We start from the raw sequence: 25,527 nt of genomic DNA on the forward strand, positions 1-25,527 counted from the left end.
TCTGGTATGGAATGCCATTTAAAAAGCCAAGCAAAGGTATATTGGGACTCTAGTGTTTTCAGGGAGCCGCAACAAGGTAGAGATGCCACTGCTGAGTGGTATCCAGGCACAATATGGGAGCACCCACCTCTTGATCTCATTTGCCTGAATTAAGGCTCAACTACAGGCAGAATGAGACATGTTGAGGCTCTCCTATCCCCAAGAAAGTCAGCCCTCTGACTGGAAGTTGGGGGCTGTGGATTAATAAAGGGGTTCTATGGAAAGTAGCCTCCCAGGGTAACTGGATCATAAATTCTTTTTTTTAAGATTTTATTTATTTATTTTTAGAGAGGGAAGGGAGGGAGAAAGAGAGAGAGAGAAACATCAATGTGCGGTTGCTAGGGATCATGGCCTGCAACCTAGGCATGTACCCTGACTGGGAATCGAACCTGCGTCACTTTGGTTCACAGCCCGTGCTCAATCCACTGAGCTATGCAAGCCAGGGCTGGGTCATAAATTCTTAACTGGGCTGGTCATGGTGAGTAGTCATACTCCAGGCTTGCAACTTCTTTAGATAAAGGTTTTAAGCCAGCTCTGTCTATTTTGCTATGCTAAACTTTAGAAATATAGGAAGTAATAGCCAGGGAGGGGGAAGTATTAATCCCTAAGAGCACATATAATCTCATTAACAATTCTGTAATCCAATTTCTGTCTTGATTTCTCCAATCTCTCCTTATATCCGATGACTTCTGGTGTTTGGGGTGATGCTGCAACTAACTGAGCCTCACACACAAGGGCTCAAAAGAGTATTTAAAACCCATTGCATTTGTTTCCTTGTAAACTCATGATTTGGGGCATTCCTGAAATATGGGTCATAGGTCTTCTTCCTCAGCAACTACTTTACTGAATTTAGTCTCCAAAAGGTGACAGTGACATCCCATTAGTCAAAAACACAGGGATTTTTTCTCTATTGAATTTAAAAAGCAGAAAATACAAAATAAAAACTCTACCTCCTGGAGATAAACCATTCTTACCATTTGCTGTGTATATTTCCAGGTGTTTTTTAACATAAGCATATTGATTTTAAAGACTAAAACAGAAATAGAATCATAATAGAATCATATACCATGTATTATATACTTTTGGAAAAACTAATATATTATTTGATCTTTGTAGATCAACATATGGGTTCAGTCTTCTTGTCCCCTATTCCATTAGTCCTTATCTAACCTCCATGTTTTGCATAAAAAAGTTATTGAAGAAAACAATACAGCGCTCTCCTTCCCGGGAACACACCCATGTCTTTCTTCCCTCTCAGGCTTGCATCTCTCAAACTCTAAAGTTCCTGCTGAGACTTGCAACCAGGGGAGCAATTGGCAGAGACAGCTTGACCCAGGCTAATCCCCTAAACCTGTCTTCATGGCCCCCTTTTCTCTGACTTTTCTGTGGGCTAAAGCAGCCCAGTCTAGGCTCTCCTGTTGTTTCTTTTATCCTAAGCCCTTCTTTGCTTCACTGTCCTCAGTTTTAATGAAGAAAGAAAAAACAGAAAAGAGAAAAGAGAGAAGAGAAGAGAAGAGAAGAGAAGAGAGAAGAGAATAAATAATATATAGACTCATCCTATCATTCTAGTCTACTCATTTTCCACTTATTTTGCCAATCAAAACTTCTACTTCCTATATTTTACCAGTCAGAACTATTTACTGCAAAGGACACAATTCAGCTATAAGCACTTTCTTAAAAAAGTGAAAGAGAAACAAAGACTGGCAAGATGGAGGAATAGGTGGACGCACCGTACCTCCTCGCACAACCAAGATTAGAACAACAATAATTTACAGACAGAATAATGCCCAGAACGGACAGAGGATTTATCTGAATGGAAGTCAGACAGCCAAGAAGTTGAAGTAGACCCATTCATCCAGACTGGTAGGAGAAGACGAGCCGGGCGGGCACAGGGCTGGCGTGGGTTGGTGGCGCGCAGAGTTCGGGGAAAGTTTGGCGCGAAATCGGCGCAACAGCCATCGGGGGCGCAAGAACGCAGCAGCGATCCCTGAGTACACAAGCTGCGGCTGGCGGACCCAGTGGGGCAGTGATTGTGGACCAGGGCAGAGCTCGCGGCCCAGGATCCCAAGAAAGGTCTGGGCCCAGGAGAACGGAACTGCCGCCATTGTTCCCTCCCGCCCCCACATATAACATCACAATCTAGCGACTGGGGTGCCCAGCCCCGGTGAACACCTAAGGCTCCGCCCCCCACTGTAACATGAGCGACCAGACCGGGAAAAAAAAAAAAAAAAGGAGAGACAGGGAAAAATATGTTTCCAACAGAGCAGATCAGTCCCCCAGGACTCATCCTTTTGAGCGACCAAGAAATAGCCAATCTATCAGATGCACAGTTCAAAACACTGGTGATCAGGAAGCTCATGGAATTGGTTGATTTTGGGTGCAATTTAGATGAAAGGATGCAGGTTACCATAAAAGAGATGCAGGAAGATATACGGAGCAGAGCCAATAGTGAAAGGAAGGAATCTGAGTCTCAAAACAATACAGTGTACCAGAAGGAAGATAGAATCAACCAAGCAGGAAAGCATGATGAAATAAGAATTCAAAAAATTGAGGAAAAGCTCAAGAGCATCCAGGACACCTTTAAACATTCCAACATCCGAATTATAGGGGTACCAGAATCGGAAGGGGAAAAGCAACAAATTGAGCACGTATTTCAACAAATAATAAAGGAGAACTTCCCCAATCTGGCAAAGGGAACAGTCTTCCAAGAAATCCAAGAAGCTCAGAGAGCCCCAAAGAAGTTGGACCCAAGAAGAAACACACCAAGGCACATCATAATTACATTAGCCAAGGTAAAAACGAAGGAGAGAATCCTAGAAGCAGCAAGAGATAAGGGAACAGTCACCTACAAAGGAGTTCCCATCAGACTGTCAGCTGATTTCTCAAAAGAGACCTTACAGGCAAGAAGGGGCTGGAAAGAAATATTCCAAGTCATGAAAGACAAGGACCTACATCCCAGATTGCTCTATCCAGCAAAGCTCTCATTTAGAACAGAAGGGCAGATAAAGTGCTTCTCAGATAAGGTCAAGTTAAAGGAGTTCATCATCACCAAGCCCTTATTTTATGAAATGCTAAGGGGACTTATCTAAGAAAAGAAGATAAAGAAAAGACATGTATAGTAAAAGGACAGCAAACTCACAAATATTAACAACTACACCTAAAGCAAAACCAAAAGAAACTAAGTAAACAATTAGAACAGGAACAGAACCACAGAAATGGAGGGCACATGGAGGGTTAACAGCAGGGGGGTGGGAGGAGGAGAGAGGGGGAAAAGGTATAGAGAATAAGTAGCATAGAATGTAGGTTGAAAATAGATAGGGGGAGGGCAAGAATAGTATGGGAAATGTAGAAGCTAAAGAACTCATAAGTATGACACATGGACATGAACTAAAGGGGGTAAACGTGGGTGGGAGGGGGGTACAGGGTGGAGGGGAGAGAAGGGGGGAAATGGGACAACTGTAATAGCATAATCAATAAAATATATTTAAAAAAAGTGAAAGAGAAACAAACATTTAAATATCACTCATGTATCTATCCAACATTTTTCTCACAAGGTAGGTGATAATCTGTTATCTGAGTCAGCCTCCTCAGTATAACTCTGATTCTAGTGTTTAAAGACACACCAATTGATTTGGTATTCAAATAAAAAACTGAAAATAATACTCTTTCAATATAGGAGGAAAAGTTGGCTGTTTTAAACTTATTGAGATGTGTTTTTTTCTAATGTTGCTCCTAAAGATGAGTGATCTATGAGATTTTTCAGGTTTAAATTTGAGTATATTCAGGTTTTTTCCTACCAGACTGAGAACCTATCCTGGCATAATATTAAGACAAATCCTTAATATGCCAACAAACAGGTTTGTTTAAACAAACATACTCATAATCTGGCTTTTTTGGTATGAATATGTCTTGTGCATCATCTTCCATGTGCTGTAAGTCAACGTAGAGGTCTGTGGCTCCAGTTGCATTAAACTTTCCTTGAATATTTTGGCTGTACTGTTGAAGACGCTTCCATAAATCATTAAAAAGACGCAGTAATTTAGGATATTCTCCTTCAAATGCCTGTTTCAAAAACATAGAAGCTGCCAAGCAAAACAATAACATTCATTAGATAAATGATAAAACAATAAAATGTAGCATGTAAAAGTTTCTTTTTTATATAAAGATGATGGGACAAAGACACTACATTACAGGATAAATCAGAGAGATATTCTCTGAGGCCATTTGAAATAATGTGAGTACCAGTAATTTCCTACCCAGACTATATTCATTGCATTTGATGTTTGTGGACCATATGTTTTGAAATGTAATGTATAAAGAAATAGGCAAATCAAAAATTATAATTGAAGATTTCAATTTCTTTTCTCAATGATTGATAAAACAAGTACATATAAAATCAGATGCATATGGAAAACCTAAACAACACACAAAATTTACTTAATTGACATTATCTAAAACAGCCAAGTACACATTATTTTCAACTGCACATGAGTCATTTACCTGGAGAGACAATTTTTGATTCCACAAAACAGTTTGAATAAATTTAAAAGTTTTCACATTATACAAAAGTATGTTCTCTAACCAAAAAAGTTTGGGGTTAGAAATCAATAACAGGTATCTTTGGAAGTAAATATTTGGAACTGAAAGGCATGCTTCTAAATAAATAATTCATGTTGTTTGTTCATACAAGAAATTAAAAGGGAAATTAGCAAGCATTTTGAACTCAATGGAAATTAAAATACAACATATGGAAATCTGTTGAATTTCAATGAAGGAATACTTTGGAGAAATTTATACACACATGTACATTTGAAAAGAAGACAAGTCTCAAATCAATGACCTCAGTTTCCATCTTAAGAACGTAGAAAAAAAGGAGCAGAAAAATCACAATATAAACAGAAGAAAATAAAGATCTATGCAGATATCAATAAAACAGAAAAAGAATAAAAACACTGAAACCAAAAACTAGTTCTTAGAGAAAATAAGTAAAATTGACAAACCTCTAGACAAATTGGTTAGGAAAGAAGAGAAGGAACAAATTAGCCATATTAGGAATGCGGGGGGCTCACCTCACTACATATGCTGCAGATGTTAAGAGGATCATGAAGGAATTATGAATAACCTTATATGAATAAATCTGACCACACCTATGAATGTACAGTTTATCAAATTCCTGGAAAGACACAAACTAATAAAGCTCACTCAATAAGAAACAGATATACTGAACAGCCTTATTATATATTGAGCTTTTTAGTTAAAAACCTTCCCACAATGAAAATACACAGGCCCAGATAACTTCAGTGGTCAATTCTATCAAACAATTTAAGGAAGAAATAGTACCAATTACCAACTCTCTTATAAGATCGACATTACTCTGATGACAAAACCAAAAACATAACAGGAAAACAAATAAACAAGCAAAAGAATAATATCCTTCATGAATGTAGATACAAAAATGCAGCACATCTTGTCCAAGAACATATAAAAAGAATAATACATTATGACCAATCCTAAGAATTCATGGTTGATTTAACATTTTAAAATCAATCAATGTAAAAGGGCATAGGATCAAGGGTGGGAGGTGGGGATGGCTGGGGTGTGTAGGAGAATGGAGACAACTATACTTGAACAACAATAAAAAGGTAAAATAAAGAAATAAAATAAAGTCAATCAATGTGATCCATCATATTAACAAAGATGAAAAGTATGTGATCACATAAATAGACACAGAAACAGCACTTGAAAAAATAAAAAGTTAATTCCTACTAAAAACTCTCAGTCTACTAGGAACAGAAGGGAATGTTCTCAACCTGATAAATGGCATCTACATTTTCTACAAAATGTAGAAAATTTTCTTTCTTTCATTTTTTCTACAAAAATCCCTACAGCTAATGTGATACCTAACAAGGCACACTGCTTTTGCCCCAAAGAAAGAGGACAGCACTTCTATTTAACAGTATCCTAGGGGCTCCAGTCAGTGCAGTAAGACCAAGAGCAAAACAAGACAAAACAAAACAAACAAACATTTAGCTTGGAAATCTGTAAGAGATACCACTATTTTATTCACAGACATGATCATCTATGTAGGAAATCTGATGGAATCTACAAAAAAACTATAAGAATTAATAAATGAGTTTAACAAGGTTATAGGGTATAAGATCAATGTGTAAAACTCAATAATATTCCTACATACTAGAGATGAACAATAAGAAACTGGTATTAAAAATAATATGATGTATAATAGCATTAAAATATGAATACTTAGAGATATATCTAAGTATTTCACATAACAAAAATATGTGAAAGATCTGAACACTAAAAACAGAAAAAGCAATGCTGAGATAAACTAAAGAAGACCTAAATAACTGAAGAGACAACATATTCACATATTCAAGGCTCAGTGTGGTTAAGATGTAAATTCTCCCCAAATTTATATATTAAAATCAATTGCAGCCTTTCTCTTTAGAAATGGAAAAAAACCCTAAAACATATGAAAATGGAAAGGATCTATAATAACCAAAAAGAATAAAGTTGAAGAAATAATACTACCTGATTATAAGATTTATAAAACTACACAAATCAAAATACTGTTAAAGACAGATACAGAGACAAATGACATGAAACAGGAAGCCCAAACATAGAACCACACATACACAAGAAAACCAAATTCTGACCAAGGTGCAAACGCAATTTAGTGGACACTGGGCATATTTCAATGAAGGGTATCATAACAATTAGGTGTCTATTTGAAAAACAAAACTTTACTTCATGCTTTGCACCTCAGACAAAAATTAACACAGGAAGGACTCAAGACCTAAATATAAAACCTAAAGCTACAAATCTTCTACAAGAAAACATAAGAGAACCTTTCCATCCTTGGGTTAGGCATGATGTAAACCTAAAAGTATGACCTATAAAACAATAAACTGATAAACTGAATGTTATCTAAATTAAAAGCATGTGCTCTTCAAAAGATACCTAAGAGAATGAAACAGTAAGTCCCAGGGTGGGAAAGTAAATTTTTCATATATCTGAAAAACAATTTGTATCTAAAATATATAAAGAACTGTCAAATCTCAATAATAAGAAAACAATGTAATTTTTAAAGTGGGATTTTTATCAAAGAAGGTATATGAATGGCAAATAAGCACATTAAAAATAGTCAATACCTTTAGTCATTAGCAAAATGCAATTAAAGCCACAATTAGATATGACCATGTACCTGTTAGAGTGGCTAAATAAAAAAAAAATCATATGTTGGTGAGAATAGAAAAACTAGAATTCTCATATACTGTTGGTGGAAAGAAAAAAATGTATAATCATTTTGCGAAAGAGTCTTCCATTTCCTTAAAATGTTCAACATATACCTATCAAATGGTCAAACCATTCTTCCACTAGATGTTTATTCAATAGAAATAAAAGTATATGTCCATATAATGAGTTGTACATGACTATTCAAAGCACCTTTATTTGTAATTGCCAAAAATCAAAAACACCCCAAATGTCTAACAACAGATGAGTATAAACAAACTCTGGGACAATGAAATACTACATCCAACAAAAAGAACACACTACAATATGGATGAATCAAAATATTGAATATAGTCATGCTGCATGAAAGACAAACAAGAATACATAATGCAGGCTGTGTCATTCAATTTGTACAAAGTTCTAGAAAATATAAACCAATGCAGAGTGACAAAAATCAGCATTTGCCTGGGGGAGGAGAAAGGAGATGGGAGACGAATTACAAAGGGGCACAAAGGTAACGTGTTCGCTGATCTTGACTGCTGTGATGGTTTCATGGATGTGTATCTATATTGAAACTTACCAAATTGTACACTTTAAACATGTTCAGTTTACTGTATGCCAATTATACCCTAGTAAAGCTGTTTCCAAAAAATTTTTATTGATTGATTTGGAGTTAAGGGGGAGAGAGGGAGAACATCACTTTGTTGTTCCACTTCCACTTTTATGCATTTATTCTTGGTTGATTCTTGTAGATACCCTGACTGGAGATCAAACCTGCAGCCTCGGTGTATCTGAATGATGCTCTAACCAACTGAGCTACTCAGCCAGGGCAAAGCTATTTTTTCTTTTTGTTAAATATCTGAGAGGACTTCTTTGAAATCCCTCCTCCCCTTAGAAGAAGCAATCCACCAAAGCCCTGAGTATTCCTACACATTTCTACAGAGTATGCTAATAATGGGGGCCCTGGTTGCTCTTTATCCAGGCCATTTATCAGGTTCATAGTTGCAGAAAGCAATTTTGAGAGATGAGGTAACTTCTCCCTGCACATGAAGAGTAAGCTTGCTTACTGCTTACTACAAAAGTGGTAGATTCTCACCTGCAACAAGAACTCACAGCATGTACACCAACCACTTGGGCTCCATATTTTGTCTCCCAATGAGACTTGGAGGTATAGGGAACCAACAATATTTTGAGGCTCGTGATCCTTGCTGTGCTGTGAGTAATAAAGTCCTTTTGCTCTGATTCAGGAGTCTAATGTCTTCTGACAACATTCAGCAAACTTTGGCAGGCTAGGCAAACCCTATTCCTTTGGTTACTCTTTCATAAACAATCTGTTCTTTGCCTTCTTGGCATTCACTGCAATTTCTAATTATATTTGCCAGAAGACAGTTTTCCCTACTTCACCGTGAACTCCATTAGGACAAGAACGATGCTTGTTTTCTTCAATGCATATTTGGTACCCAGCGCAGTGCCTGAAATAGTAGAAATTAAGTAAATATTTTCTTCTTTAAAATAAAGATTATTTATTTATTTTAAGAGAGAGGGGAAGGGAAAGAGAAAGAAAGGGAGAGAAACATTGATGTGAGAGAGAAAAACTGATTGGTTGGCTCCTCCACGAGCCTCAACCAGGGACTGAACTAGCAACCCAGGCAGGTGCCTGACCGAGAATTGAACCCACAACCTTTTGGTTTGTGGGACGACTCCTAACCAACTGAGTGATACTAGCTAGAGCACTACTAGCTACTCTGGAGCAAATCACAGACATCAATACATTTTGTTACGGAGCAAGGGCTCGTTGCCCAGTGCACACAGAAGTCAATACTATGAAATTGGCTTTTGAGAAAAGACAAAGCTTTCTTGCCAGGCTGACAGGCAAGGAGACAGGAGGCAAAACTCAAATCTGTCTCTCTTATCAAGAGTTTGGGGTGGAATTTAAGGAGTTAGGAAAGGATGAGGTGGGTTGGTATATGGGAGCACTGGTAGGACAGGTTTCATTGGCAGAGATTTGGAATTTGACTATTTGTAGCAAGATGTGGTAAGGGTCTTTAGCACCAGATCTTCCTGGACAATGCACCAATTGCTTCTGAAAGGGTTCCTGTGTTCAAGTTCTGGTCATGTCCCAATCTTTTTGTTCTGTCAAAGGGAGGGAGACTTTGGTTCCAGGTGTAACTGGAGGTCAAAATTCTCACATTTGCACCTTTTTTGGCTGCATAACTTGTGCTTTTGGTCTGTTGTCTTTGAAATGAAAACTTAAAATCTTGTTAGAAACAGAATAGGACCAGTTTGAGCTGGTTCAGTGGTTATCATTTCATTCATAAATATTTCTGCATGCATCTCTAATAAGTAAAGACCATTAAAAAATAACAATGCTTTTATCACACTTTGCAATAACAATCAGTGCTCACATTTTCCTGATTGACTAGTAATTTTTTAATGATCTGATTTAGTTTTGTTTGATTTAGTACCCACAAATAGTCCACATTGTATAATTAGCAGCTATACCATCAAGCCTGATTTATAGTTTCTTTTTATTACTTTTAATTCTTTGAGGAACTGGGTCATATATCCTACAGTTTCCCACAATCTAGATTTTGCTGACTGTACCACTCTGATCCCAGTATTTTCTGTAAATTATCAGTTGGATCTAAAATAGTGCATTTCAACTTTGGCTGCACATCTTGATGCTTAGATCTAACTCTCAGAGACTTTAATGTAATTGTAGTCGTGGCTTTGGAATTTTAAAACACTCTCCAAGTGATTCTATATTTATGAGTAGGGGAGGAGGTAGAGGAAGATGGAGGGGGAAAGGAAGAGAGAGAGAAAAAAAGAGAAATTGATTTTTGTTCCATTTATTTATGCATTCATTAATTCTTGTACGTGCCTTGACTGGGTATCAAACCCACAACCTTAGTGTTTCAGGACAATGCTCCAACCAACTGTGCTACCTACCCTTGTGATAGATTAGAGGTTGTGATCAGATTCCTATTTTATAATTTCTGACAAGACTAGTGAATATATAGTGTCTGAACTTGTGTTCTGTTTGTGTTTTTATATTTGCAATCGTTAATAATCATTGACTAGATCCGCTAGGAGATTTCAAAATACAGATGTTTTAATATTCTTTGTGCATTTATTACAGGTAATACTTTTATAAATAGATACTTCTGCCATCAATTATTTGGTTTCTTTAAGATATCATTTGTATAGGAAAGGCAGAAAAAAATTTCTGATATTTATCCCTGTAAATATCATTTTTCAAAGTAAGAAGTAAGTTCCATGTAACCACTCATCAAGGGTAACCACTGTTTCAGTATGAACTCAGGGATTTAGGAATATTTTATGGGTTTCAATCCTTTGTGATTGTTATCCTACTGATGCCAAACTTATTCCATCTTTAGTAGATATCTACTCAAATTGTTTCCTGGGTCCTTTAAATACAATCCTAAGAGTCTCTGGTATCTTCCTTGTTTTTTGGTACACAGAGTTACAGAACTGTCCTACACATTTCCTGGCCCAGACCCAGAGTCAGTCATTTCTTCAAGGATCCTTGGTTTCTTTTAATAGGAAATCATGTTAAAAACCACATGTGTATAAGAGGAAATGGTCACTATTTCTAGGCCTTTTCCATGGACAAATACATAAAATGTATGGTAATCAAATTACATATTTTCAAAGAAAAAAACACCTACTCAAGCAATCTCATTTTACATTTTTCCTCCCATGTTGAAAATCCTGATTCACTATGATACCAACATAATTATTCATTTAGTTTATCCCACACTACACACAAGTGGTCTGATGATAATAATGATGATGATGATGATGATGATGATAATGCCAACTATAACATGACTATTGAAAAGAGTTCATAGGGTTTTGGAAGATCTTGTCCTTGACATATATCCCAGTAGGGCTACAAAAACAAATTACTGTGTTTTAATAAAGTACTTAAGTAAGTAAAAAGTCAAATGAAGAAGTTCTTCTCTATGTGGTTATACCACCAACTAGACACATACTTACATTAAGATCTGCCTTTTTACTTTTTATTTTTAGTAATTTCTTCTTTCATTTCACTTTTGTTTTATGACTATATAAAATATGCACATGACTTCAAAGTTAAATCTATAAAACAAAATATATTTAAATAATTCTACTTTTTATCCCCGGTCTCTTCAATGTATTCTTCACATGCAACCTCCTCCCTCCACTATTGGTAAACATTTTTCTGGAGTTTAGGGTTTATGCTTCCCCTTCTTAAAAATATAAGCAAAAATGTACACATATTGATACTATGTCCTTTCCTGGGTAAATAATAGCATACTGTATACATTTCTCAACTTTCTTTTTGAAATTTAATATATCTTCAAAATTGCTCTATAATCCTTATTCCTTTTTGTTAGTTTCCTCATTCCATTTTATAGCTGCACAGCACTCCATTCTATGGATACACCATAGTTTAATCCCCTAGTGATGAACATTTGACTGTTTCTAGTTTTTTTCTCTTTTTCTAGTTTTTTTCCATTCCAAATGATGATGCAGTTAATAGCCTTGTAAATATGTCTTTTCATATTTTTGCTAGTGCATCTATGGAATGAATCCTTAGAATAAATCCTGAGTAAAAAACCAAATGCCTATATAATTTTCCTCCATAAGGCTTGTATGCTAATTAACAATGTGTGAATGACCATTTCCCCATATCCCTATAAAGGGAAGCCAACAGAGGATCATACCATCCTCTGTTGCCAACAAAGTGTGGTATGAAATTTTTCATTTTTTTGCTAATTTTATAGATAAGAAATGGTATCACTGTGTACTTTTATTTTTCATTTCTCTATTTATGCATAACATTGAGCATCTTTTCAAACACTTAAAGAGATATCTACATCTTTTCTTTAAGGTGGTTGGCCTTTTTCTTCTCAACTTTTTATACATGAGGGATATTAACTCCTTTTCTTTGGTGTAAATTATAAATGTTTTTCTAGTTTGTGTCATTTGTCTTTTTATTTTGCTTATGCTTGTCTTGCCATGTAAAATTTTTAATATAATTAACTACCAGTGTTTTATTCATTGATTCTGGACAATAAAACTACTAGAGAAGCCTTCCCAATTCTTAGCTTACTCACTTATGTTTAATTCTACCCCTTGAATGTTTTAATAATTTACATTTAATTATCTTTTATGACTTTTTGCTTAATTTCTTCACCTATTTCACAAACCAGTCCCTCAATCTCAGCCTGCCACCAACACCTGCCAGTCTGTTTTCTGTATCTATGAGTCTGTTTCTATTTTGTTTATTTATTTTCTTTATTAGATTCCACATATGAGTTATAAGTGAAATCACTGAGTATTTGTCTTTCTCTGATTGGCTTACTTTACTTAGCATAATATGCTGTAGGTCCATCCATTCTGTAGCAAAAGGTAAGATTTTCTAATTTTTTTATGCCCAAGTAGTATTCCATTGTATAAATGTACCACAGCTTTTTTTTCTAAAGATTTTATTTATTTATTTTTAGGGAGGGAAGGAGGGACTGAGAAAGAGAGAGAGAGAGAGAGAGAAAGAGAAACATCAATGTGCGGTTGCTGGGGGTTATGGCCTGCAACCCAGGAATGTACCCTGGCTGGGAATCGAACCTGGGACACTTTGGTTCCCAGCCTGCGCTCAATCCACTGAGCTATGCCAGCCAGGCCACAGCTTTTTTTATCCACTCACATACTGAGGGGCACTTAGGCTGCTTCCAAACCTTGGCTATTAAAAATAGCACTGCAATGAACAGAGGGATGTATATACATGTATTGTTTCAAAACAGTGTTTCAGGTTTTTCTGGATATATTTCCAGAAGTGGAATTGCCAGGTCAAAAGGCAGTTCCATTTTTAATTTTCTGAGGAAACTCCATAATGTTTTCCACAGTGGCTGCACTAGTCTGCATTTGCCCAACAGTGCACCAGGATTCCCTTTTTTCCCCACATCCTTGCCAACAATTGTTTGTTGATTTGTTAACGATGGTCATTCTGACAGGTGTGAAGTGATAGCTCATTGTGGTCTTAATTTACATTTCTCAGATAGTGATGTTGAGCATTTTTTTTCACATGTCTATTGGCCATTTGTATGTCCTCTTTGGACAAGTATCTATCCTTAGCCCATTTTTAAATTGGATTTATTTGTTTCTCTGTTTGTTTGGGTTGAGGTTTCTGAGTTCTTTACAAATTTTGGATATATCATTGACAAATATGGTCTCCCATTCAGTGGATTGTCATTTTATTTATTTATTTTTAGAGAGAGGGAAAGGGAGGGAGAAAGAGAGGAACATCAATGTGTGGTTGCCTCTTGTGTGCCCCCTACTGGGGACCTGCCCTGCAACCCAGGCATGTGCCCTGACTGAGAACCAAACCAGTGACCTTTTGTTTTTCAGGCTGGCACTCAATCCAACTGAACCACACCAGCCAGGGCTGTCTTTTAATTTTGTTGATGGTTTCCTTTGCTGTGTAAACACTTTTTAGTTTGATGCAGTACTATATATTTTTTATTTTGTTTCTCTTGCCTGAGGAGATAGATAAAAAAAAATGTTTCTACAAGAAATGCCCGAGATTTTACTGCCTATGTTTTCCTCTAGGAGTTTTATGGTTTTGAATTTTACATTTAAGACTTTAATCTATTTTGAGATTATTCTTGTGTGTGATATAATAAGTTGGTGGAATACTTTCATTTTTTTGTATCTGTCCAATTTTCCCAACACCATTTATTGGCTAGACTATCTCTACCCCATTATATGTTTTGCCTCCTTCGTGAAATACTAACTGACCATAAAAGCATGGTTTTATTTCTGGACTCTGTTCCACTGACCTATATGTTTGTGTCTATGCAGTACCATGCTGTTTGGATTACTATGGACTTGTAGTATAGTTAGTTATCAGGTAGTATACCTCCAATTATATTCTTTTTCTTTTTTTTAAATATATTTTATTGATTATGCTATTACAGTTGTCCCATTTCCCCCCTTCTCTCCCCTCCACCCTGTGCCCCCCTCCCACCCACATTTCCCCCTTTAGTTCATGTCCATGTGTCATACTTATGAGTTCTTTAGTTTCTACATTTCCCGTACTATTCTTGCCCTCCCCCTATCTATTTTCAACCTACATTCTATGCTACTTATTCTCTATACCTTTTCCCCCTCTCTCCTTCTCCCACCCCCCTGCTGTTAACCCTCCATGTGCCCTCCATTTCTGTGGTTCTGTTCCTGTCCTAATTGTTTACTTAGTTTCTTTTGGTTTTGCTTTAGGTGTGGTTGTTAATATTTGTGAGTTTGCTGTCCTTTTACTATACATGTCTTTTCTTTATCTTCTTTTCTTAGATAAGTCCCTTTAGCATTTCATAAAATAAGGGCTTGGTGATGATGAACTCCTTTAACTTGACCTTATCTGAGAAGCACTTTATCTGCCCTTCTGTTCTAAATGAGAGCTTTGCTGGATAGAGCAATCTGGGATGTAGGTCCTTATCTTTCATGACTTGGAATATTTCTTTCCAGCCCCTTCTTGCCTGTAAGGTCTCTTTTGAGACATCAGCTGACAGTCTGATGGGAACTCCTTTGTAGGTGACTGTCCCCTTACCTCTTGCTGCTTCTAGGATTCTCTCCTTCGTTTTTACCTTGGCTAATGTAATTATGATGTGCCTTGGTGTGTTTCTTCTTGGGTCCAACTTCTTTGGGGCTCTCTGAGCTTCTTGGATTTCTTGGAAGACTGTTCCCTTTGCCAGATTGGGGAAGTTCTCCTTTATTATTTGTTCAAATACGTGCTCAATCTGTTGCTTTTCCCCTTCCGATTCTGGTACCCCTATAATTTGGATATTGGAACGTTTAAAGGTGTCTTGGATGCTCTTAAGGTTTTCCTCAATTTTTTGAATTCTTATTTCATCATGCTTTCCTGCTTGGTTGATTCTATCTTCCTTCTGGTCCACTGTATTGTTTTGAGACTCATATTCCTTCCTTTCACTATTGGCTCTCCTCCGCGTGTCTTCCTGCATCTGTTTTATGGTAACCTGCATCCTTTCATCTAAATTGCATCCAAAATCAACCAGTTCCGTGAGCTTTCTGATCACCAGTGTTTTGAACTGCGCATCTGATAGATTGGCTAATTCTTGGTCGCTCAAAAGGATGAGTCCTGGGGGACTGATCTGCTCTGTTGAAAACATATTTTTTTTTTCCCCTGTCTCTCCTTTTTTTTCCGGTCTAGTTGCTCTTGTTATGTGGGGGGCGGAGCTTTAGGTGCTCACTGGGGCTGGGCACCCCGGTCGCTAGATTGTGACGTTATATGTGGGGGTGGGGCGGGAGCGGGAGCCGGACGGGAGAAAACAATGGCGGTAGTTCCGTTCCCCTGGACTCAGACCCTTGTCTGGGCTTCTGGGCCGCGAGCTCTGCCCTAGTCCACAATCGCTACCCCTCTGGGTCTGCCAGCCGCAGCTTGCGTACTCAGGGATCGCCACTGCCTTCTGGCGCCCTGGATGGCTTTTGCGCCGATTTCGCGCCAAACCTTCCTCCGACCTCCGCGCGCCGCTGACCCGCCGACCCGAGCCAGCCCCGCGCCCGCCTGGCGCCCGCCCCGCTGTCTTCTCCTACCAGTCCGGCTGAACGCGTCTACCTCAACCTCTTGGCTGTCCAACTTCCATTCAGATAAATCCTCTGCCGGATCTGGGTGTTATTCTGATAGTAAATTATTGTTGTAAATTATTGGTTTTCTAATCTTGGTTGTACAAGGAGGTACGGTGCGTCCACCTATTCCTCCATCTTGCCGGAAGTCCAATTATATTCTTTTCCAAGATTGCTGAGGCTATTTGGGGTCTTTCGTGGTTCTGTACAAATTTTTCGAATATTTGTTCTAGTTTTGTGAAATATGCCACTGGAATTTTAATAGGAATTACGTTGAATCTACAGATTGCTTTGGGTACTATGAACATTTTTAATGGTGTTAATTCTTCCTATCCATGAACAAAACATATGCTTCCACTTATTAGTATCTTTTTCAATTTCTTCCTTCTTCAGTATCTTATAATTTTCTGAGTAGAGGTCTTCTACATCCTTGATTAAATTTATTATTCCTAGGTACCTTATTTTTTTGTGTGTGATTACAAATGGGATTGTTTTCTTAGTTTTCCTTTCTGATAGTCCATGATTTGTGTAAAAATGTCACTGATTTCTGAGTAATAATTTTGTATCCTACTACTTTACTGAATTCGTTTATCAGCTCTAGAATTTTTTTGGTAGAGTTTAACATTTTCTATATACAGTATCATGTCATCTGCAAACAATATCAGCATTGCTTCTTCCTTTCCAATTTGGATGCCTTTTATTTTTTCTTTTGTCTAATTGCTGTGGCTAGAACTTCCAGTACTGTGTTGAGTAAGACTGGTGAAAGCAGACATCCTTGTCTTGTTCCTTATCTTAAGGGAAGCACTTTTAGCTATTTGCCCACTGAGTATGATGTTGGCTATGGGTGCCAACATCCACTCAAATCCATTTCAAATTTACCCTGTTATGTCAGATATGCTGGAGATTTCTACTCTTTCTATCTCACTCTACTGTTCAACACTGAGCACTTTATCCATTTCTATAACTACTGGATCCATTCATTTGTCCACTCCACCAATCTTCATGGAGGATTTCTTAGTCTTACATTTGCCTTCTTATTTTATCTCAATGAAAATTGTTTCATATTTTATAACTAATGATATAAAATCTTCACTGCAAAGAATCAAATTAAGTTATAAAGAAAAAAGTAAGGTAAGGTTGGCTGGAGTGGGGGTAGTGGTAGGGGACAAAAGAAAAAAAAGTAAGAATTATTTCATATCCTATTATCTTATGATAATCGTTCTAACATTCTTACATTATCATTTCATGTCCCTGTTTATTACTTATATATGCTGTTTTCTTTTTTAATATTTAATTATTGATTTTAGAGAGAGAAGGGAGAGAAAGAGAGAGAGAGAGAGAAGGAAACAATAATTTGTTGTTTCACTTATTTATGTATTCATTGGTCTCATATGTGCCCTGACAAGGGACTGAACTCACAGCTTTGGGGTATCTGGATGATGGTCTAGCCACTGAGCTATCTAGCCAGGACTATTGTTGTTCTAATGGTACTTCATATTAGGGTCTTATTTAGCTTATAAGTTGTTACCAACTTTTAACTGAAAGCACTTTTATTTTTAAAGTTTGTTTTCTCATCAAACTTCCACCCAATTCTTAAAGCCTTTAAATATTAATTTAACACTTTGGGATCCAGTTCAACAGAATGCCTATTATGAATTGCACCCTGCACACTGTGTCTGTGATAGGAATATAATATGGAACCAAATTACACAGAGAGCTACTTCACCTAGAGCCAAGTGGAAATATGGATATCAAGCAGATGAGCCATTATAATGTAGTGAGGTATGTCCTAAATTGGGGGCATAGAAAAGTTTTATGGGAGCATATAGAGGATATCATACCCATATCTGAATGCATGGGGATGGAGGTGTCTGAAACACTTCATTTCTAAACTGAGACTGTAAACATGAGTCCGAGTTATCCAGATGAACAGGAGGATAAAAATATGTGTTTCAGGTACTTGTAAATACTGAGAAAGACAGTGATTCATCCAAAACCTAAAGCTCAAGTACAGAGACAAAAATTTAGGGTAAAAAAAATGAGTGCTGAAGAAATAGTAAAGAACCAGAGAAGTCATGTTTGGAATGTATTCTGAGAGTAATGTGGGAAGAAGAGTAGAGGCAGACCAGTGCTCTCACTGTAATAAAGAAGCCACACACATTTAAAAATTAAATCTGGCCCAAGCAGAAAACCTCTGCTAAAGAAGAGAATATCTAGGAAAGCTTTTAGTGGTTCATGGGATTGGACTGAAAATTTTGAAATGCAAGAAATCTCAAACCAAGTTTCCCATGGAAGATTTACTTTGTTTATGGAGTTGCAAGTAAAGCTGATAAGTAGGTCTAAAGCTTTCTAAAGCAAATGTAAAATACCCTTCATATTTATGGAAACATATCTTAGGAAACAAGAACCAGCTTGGGGGACAGAATATGCTGCATGCACAGGCAGGTCTTTCTTTCCATGAAGACATTCACATGGTGCTGAAATTTCATGAGGTAGGAGGTTAAAGAGTTTGTCTGGAAACCTGTGGTTGGCAGAGCTAGATCAATCTCATTGCTTCAGGGATGAGAAGACAAAGACCTTCTGACTTTTAATTAAAAGCCTGAGAGGGCCCTGGCTGGCGTAGCTCAGTGGATTGAGCGTGGGCTGCGAACCAAAGCATTGCAGATTTCATTCCCAGTCAGGGCACATGCCTAGGTTGCAGGCCACGGCCCCCAGCAACCGCACATTGATGTTTCTCTCCCTCTCTCTCTCTCTCTCTCTCTCTCTCTTTCTCCCTCCCTTCCCTCTCTAAAAATAAACAAATAAAATCTTTTAAAAAATGGCTAACATAATAAATTAAAAAAATAAAATAAAAACATAAAAGCCTGAGAGGCCCTGGCTGGTGTGGCTCAGTTGGTGGGAACATCATCCCGTGTACCAACAGGTCTTGGACAGGTTCCATTTCTGGACAAGGTACATACCAAGGCTGCAGGTTCAGCCCCAGATCAGGACATGTGCAATAGGTCACTGACTGAAGTTTCTCTCTCATATCAGTGTTTTTCTCTCTCTCTCTCCCTCCCTTCACCTGTCTCTAAAATCAATAAGCATGTCCTAGGGTAAGGATTTAAAAAATAAAGCCTGGGAGAAGCATGTCCAAGAAACAAGGGAGAGTTAGAGATAGACTAAGTCTATGTACGGCTAGAGTACCAAAGGGAGAAAAAAACAATTCAACAAAATAGTTCAGAATATGTAAATAAAATCCTGTAACTCAACATGACAGACAATTCTACAGAAAACAGACACTTTGTAAAGGAGCATATCGAAATGGCCAACAGAGAGATATGTATCATTAATCAAACAAACAGAAATTAAAACTACAATATGACTTAACTAAATGTTCACCCAAATAGCCAAAACAAAAAAAACACAGAAAATAACAGGTGCTGACAAGGATATGAACTCTCATATACTGGCATTGGGAATTTATTAATTTGTTTGTTTATTTATTTATAGAAGTGAAAACATATGTTCACATAATAACCTATACACTGATGTTTAACAGCAGCATTATTCATAATTTCCCCAAATGTAAATTAAAATATTCTTTTTAAAATATATTTTATTGATTGTGCTATTACAGTTGTCCCATTTTTCTCCCTTCACTCCCCTCCACCCTGCACACCCTCTCCCAACCACATTCCCCTCATTTAGTTCATGTCCATGAACTAAACCTGACTTGTGTCATACTTACAAGTTCTTGGCTTCTACATTTCCCATACTATTCTTACCCTTCCCCTGTCTATGCTATACCTACCATGTATGCTACTTATTCTCTGTACCTTTTCCTCCCTCTGCTCCTCCCATTCCCCTGTTGCTAACTCTCCATGTGATCTCCATTTTTGTGGTTCTCTTCCTGTTCTAGTTGTTCGCTTAGTTTGTTTTTGTTTTTGTTTTAGGTGTGGTTGTTAATAATTGTGACTTTGCTGTCATTTTACTATATATGTTTCTTATCTTCTTTTTCTTAGATAAGTCCCTTTAACATTTCATATAATAAGGGCTTGGTGGTGATAAACTCCTTTCTTTAACTTGACCTTATCTGAGAAGCACTTTATCTGCCCTTCCATTGTAAAAGAAAGCTTTGCTAGATAGCGCAATCTTGGGTGTAGGTCCTTGCCTTTCATGACTTGGAGTACTTCTTTCCAACCCCTTCTTGCTTATAAGGTCTCTTTTGAGAAATCAGCTGACAATCTTATGGGCACTCCTTTGTAGGTAACTCTCTCATTTTGTCTTGCTGCTTTTAAGCTTCTCTCCTTTTCTTTAATCTTGGGTAATGTAATTATGATGCTGGCACTAGGAAGTTAAATTGGTATAACAACACCAGCACACACTGGCAGTATCTAAAGCAGAACATATGCATACTCTATCACCTACTGTATTAGTTTTCTACACTTGCTGTAACAAATTACCACAAACTTGGCAGCTTAAAACAACTTAAATATATTATCTTTCAGTTCTGAAGATTAGAAGTACAGGATACAGATCTGGCCTCACTGAGCCAATGGCAGGGTGTGAGAAAAGCTGTTTTTCTTCTGAAGGTTCTAGGGAGTTTTTCCTTCTTTTTTCTACCGGCCTGCTTCCTTGGCTTGTGGCCCCCTTCATCCAATTGTATCATTTTGACCTTTGTTCCACGAACACCTCCTCCTCTATTGAGTTCTTAAGCACTGACATCTTTTCTTCCTTGATTCCTCCATCCTTCATTCCATTCAACAAGTTTATTGATACCCTATTGTGAATCAGGTACTCTTTGGGCCATTAAGGATACTGCTATGATAAAAATAGTATTGCAGGTCTTAAGGGGATTACCTTCTAGTGGGGCAGGCATGTGGTGGTGGGAGGGGAAGTGGGCCCAGATATAATAAAGCGAAATATTGGGAAATGATAAGAGATATAGAGAAAACAAAGCAAAGTAAGAGGAATGAGATATTTTGGGAAAATCACCAGATTACAAAGAATTATGTATTCATTTGAAAGAGTTCAAAATGGTAATGTTTATTTTGCTGGTTTACATTGGGACTTAAAAAATATGTATCATAATCCAACAGGTTGGTGAACAAATATTATTATCTGGAAACTACAATAGAAAAATAACAGACACAGAGCTTCAAATCATCTTGGAAATAACTACTACCCACAGATAATTAAAGGAAAAGATTTCCTATAGGGAACATTTTAAATCTTCATGATGGTAGGTTCAGGCCTCTTACCTTCTTTGGTAAATTCATTGTTTGTCAAACCCTTGGATTCTATTTTATTGTATAGAAGTTTTCTAGGAAGTTTTCTTTTCCTAAGCAGGGACATTTGTAATCAGAAAGAACATGTTCCTAACTAGAAAAATTTCCCTTTAGATTTTTTCTGCCCAAGTAATACTTACTTAGTGTGGGGTCAGTGGACATGGCCCTTTCCCCTCCCATGACTGAGGCCTGGTGAGACATACTGGCCAGAAGGGATGTGTATTGTGTTAGGACTGGATTGCAACTCCCTCCTCATCTCATTTTGGGAGTGGCTTCTTGTGCTGTGACTGCTTCTTGATCCTTTTACAAACTGTGGTAATACAGTTTATAGTCATACACAGGACATGTACCTCCTTTGTCTGGGACCCCTTATAATGAGCCTCAGACTGGAGGAGTTGTGGTCTCTGTCGCACCAATCTGCCACCCTTGGTGCACTCCCCTGTAACGTGAGTATGAATGGCCTGGTGCACATCTGCTAGTGCACCAGGTGGTTATTTTTTGGAAAATCAAGAACACTTAAGCAGCTTCCAGGTTTGGGGCTCCTGTGCAACAATCTGTTACATTATATAGCATCTTCAGCTCTGCAGATGGTTGAATTTCCTTAATATTTTGTGTCTATAATTTTCAGTACTACAGTACACATCAGGGACTGTATGTGCTATGTTAATGAAAGGTGCTTTGCAAAACACTTACTTTGGAGTTATCCCAAAGGCACTTATTAAAGTAATAATGCTATAGAAGTAACAGACCACTCTGAATATGAACTATCAATTGGATTTTTAAAAATTCTCAACCAAGGACATGCTTATTGATTTTAGAGATCAATAAAGGGAAAGAGAGGTATAGAAAGGTGGAAAAAAACATCGATGTGAGAGAGAAATGTATCAGTTGCCTCCCATGTGTGCCCTGGCTGGGGATTGAACCCTCAACCCAGGCATGTTCCCTGACCAGGAATGAACCTGTGGCCTTTTGGTTTACGGGATGAAGTTCTAACCAACTGAACCACACCAGCCCGAGCTCAATGGAATTTTTGCTTAAACATATTATACTTCCTTTTAGTAGGTTCTTTGACTACACAAGCCAGATAGGTCCCAGTAAGATAAGAATTGAAAAACATACACTGTATTTGGTAAAGAGGTAGGTCACTGCTTATATTAATTTCAATAAAATGGTATAAGATAAACAGAGTACACCTAGTTGAGAAATAAACAGTATGAAAACAAAAACAAGAAGTTTGGATTAAAAAGGAAAGATTAAATAGTAACTAAAGAGAAGTCCTCTAGTTTGTTTCAGTTTTTATTAGATTACAGAAACTTGAATAGGTTTCTATTTCAGAGGAAGAAATTTTTTAAAAAAGTAAAATGCAGACAGAAAACAGAAAAGTATGAATGATGTTGCTGAGATAATGGGGTAGACAAGCAAGTGGGCAGGCCATCACCAGTAAGTGCGTGACCTTGAAGAAGAATGAGGCCCTCAGGGAGGAAATGAGGCTTTTCTTTGGAGGGAAGGTACAAGACAGTGAAAGAGTTTCCTAAGGACATTTGTTGGGGACCATTTCCTGTGGTATCAGAGACTGTAGCCCCAAGTGAGCTAGGCCTTGCCTATAAGTCTCAACCGGAATGCTAGGAATGCAGGTGGCAGTCACGATCTGATACTAACACTGAGGGTTTCCATGGGAAATCAAGCCTGAAGACTACATTGTATCCTTTGAAGCTTGCTTTGCTTTGCTATAGCCCTATTGGTATATACCAGATGTTTAAGTTCAAAGCATAAGGAGTGAACTTCTTATCTCATGAAACACACCTTAACAACCACCTGGCATCAGCAAGTCTAACAGACCCTGACCTGAGGCAGTTCTCTGTGTTTCTTCAATTGTCATCTATAAATAATATCAGTTTTTTATAGCTATAGCCTTTGGACATTGATTGATGAACTATGCATATATGCTCATATCCCTGTACATACCAATCACAATAAAAGCCATTTTGGAGAAGGGCTTGGGGCATTCTCCATTAGAGGGAATCACCAGCCCCTTTCCCACCAGAACAACAGATTGTGTCTGGTACGACTTATTCTCATTCGAGGCCGGGAGAGCTCTGAGGGATGGAGCATCCCACAGACATTAACTGTCCTGATGACCTAGGAGATAAGATTGGCTACTGAGAATGAGCAAAATGGGAAAACGGAGGTCATGTAAAGAGTGTCAAAGGTTTGTAACAGTTAAGAAAAAACAAGCAGATGACCAAAGACAAGTAAATGACAGTACCATTAAACATACATACATACATACCATATAGTACTTTGAAATGTACTTTTGTCACTGGGCTATCACGTGGGAAACGCTACTGCTCCCAAATACTTAACTATGTCAAAAGCTATGCTTGCTTACAGGAACTAAGGTAAACTGCTAAAGGTAAAACCATGCCATCTGCAGACAGCTTAAGCAGGCAGCTCATCTGCAGAACCAGCCAGCTCCAAATTGCTGGAAGCAGAATCCCCCCTCCCTGCTTTGACCTCTGAAGAACTTGTCTTCATTACCTTACTAAAAATCATGCCCTGGGAAAGAAATGCACATTGTCAGGCACAATTAGTGCCACATGCAAACCAAGCCTTCAGGAATGTGCATACCCCAACTTTTCCCAGTTGTTGGACCATTTCTAAGAACTCTCCACCTTTATCACTGCCCCTGATCCCACCACATACTCTGAATGCCTTGCAGGCTCCTGAACCTCCCCAATTCAGGAAGAAGGTGCTTTTAGAGCAGGAGTTCACTCTCCTCCATTCCTTGATAAAAGAATCAAGTTTCTGCTCTGCTTTATAAGACTCCACCTCATTCCATTGGTGTGAGAGGCACTAAGTAGAAGGACCTTTGTTTGGGTCCTCGACTCAGAAGGATCGAGTACACTTTTTATCATTGTTCTTAAAACTAGGTGAGAGACTTCTGCTTCTGATCAAGATGGAGTAACAGTGACCAGAGTTACCACTCTATCTAAAACAATAAAAAAACAAACAAAATATGTTTAACATCATGCAATAAAGAAACAGTGTTCCTTAATATCTTGCACTAAATTAGACAGTGTTCCCTGAGGTACAAAAAACAAATGAGGTAAACCCTACCATCACCACAGTTAATTTCCCAGCAGGTGCCTCCTGCTTCTGGCAAAATACATGGGAAGAAACCCCTCTACCCCTACTGTCCTGGAGATCAGGAACACAGAGGCCCTAGAGTACATAGGACAGAATACCAGAGAGGAGAGAGTCTGACAACCAAGGAGTTAAAGAAGAAACATTCATCCAGACTGGTAAAAGGGGTGGAGATGGGCAGCCGGGGTGGAGAGGACTCATGGCAAGGCAGCGGCTGGAGGAGAGAGCGGTCTCATATTTGCATGCAGATAAACCAGGAAGAACAACTGGGGAGTGAGACAGACTGTGCAACCCAGGGTCCCAGCATGGGAGAATAAAGCCTCAAAACCTCTGACTGTAAAAACCTGTGAGGGTTTTGGCATCAGGAGAAACTTCCAGCCTCACAGGAGAGTTCGCTGGAGAGACCCACAGGGTCCTAAAACATACACAGACCCACCCACCCAGGAATCAGCACCAGAAAGGCCCAATTTGCTTGTGGGTAGCCATGGAAGTGATTGAAAGCCAGCAGAGAACAGAGCAAGCCACACTGTTCCCTCTCAGAACCCTCCCCCACTGACAGCAGCACAACACAGCAACTTGGGTTGCCCCGCCCTGGTGAACACCTAAGGCTCTGCCCTTATTACATAATAGGCACATAGAAACAAACAAAAAAAAGACCAAATGAAAGAACAGTTCAAAGCTCCAGAAAAAAATTAAAAACTAAGGGATGAAGAGATAGCCAACCAATCAGATGCACAGTTCAAAATACTGGTAATCAAGAAGCTCACAGATCTGGCAGAATATGGTTGAAAAATAGAGGGAAAAAAGGAGGCTATGAATACTGAAATAAAAAAAAAATGTATAGAGAACCAACAGTGATGGGAAGGCAACTGGGACTCATATCAGTGGTATGGAGCAAAAGAAAGAAACAAACACTCAACCAGAACTGAATGAAGAAACAAGAATTCAAAAATATGAGGAGAGGCTGAGGAACCTCTAGGACAACTTTAAACATTCCGATATCTGAATCACAGAGGTGCCAGAAAGAGAAAAGGAATAGCAAGAAACTGAAAACTTATTTGAAGAAATAATGAAGGAGAAATTCCCCAATCTGGCAAAGGAAATAGGAGGTCCAAAAAAGCTCAGAGAGTCAGTCCCAAAGAAGTTGGACCCAAGTAAGCACACACCAAGGCATATCATAATT

At 38.0% G+C, this 25,527-nt stretch overlaps 1 protein-coding gene across 2 annotated transcripts in view; it reads right to left on the minus strand.

The window, feature by feature from the left end:
• The window catches only part of COG5 (component of oligomeric golgi complex 5), a 363,376-nt gene that overhangs the window by 98,036 nt on the left and 239,813 nt on the right, over nucleotides 1-25,527 (minus strand). For both annotated transcript variants that reach the window (XM_028525999.2, XM_036010775.1), the window contains one exon: nucleotides 3,917-4,121. In XM_028525999.2, coding sequence (XP_028381800.2) covers nucleotides 3,917-4,121 — 205 coding nt within the window. The remainder of the gene's footprint in view (nucleotides 1-3,916; nucleotides 4,122-25,527) is intronic.

The sequence above is a fragment of the Phyllostomus discolor genome, chromosome 10 (genome assembly GCF_004126475.2).
Source record: "Phyllostomus discolor isolate MPI-MPIP mPhyDis1 chromosome 10, mPhyDis1.pri.v3, whole genome shotgun sequence".
Lineage (NCBI taxonomy): Eukaryota > Metazoa > Chordata > Mammalia > Chiroptera > Phyllostomidae > Phyllostomus > Phyllostomus discolor.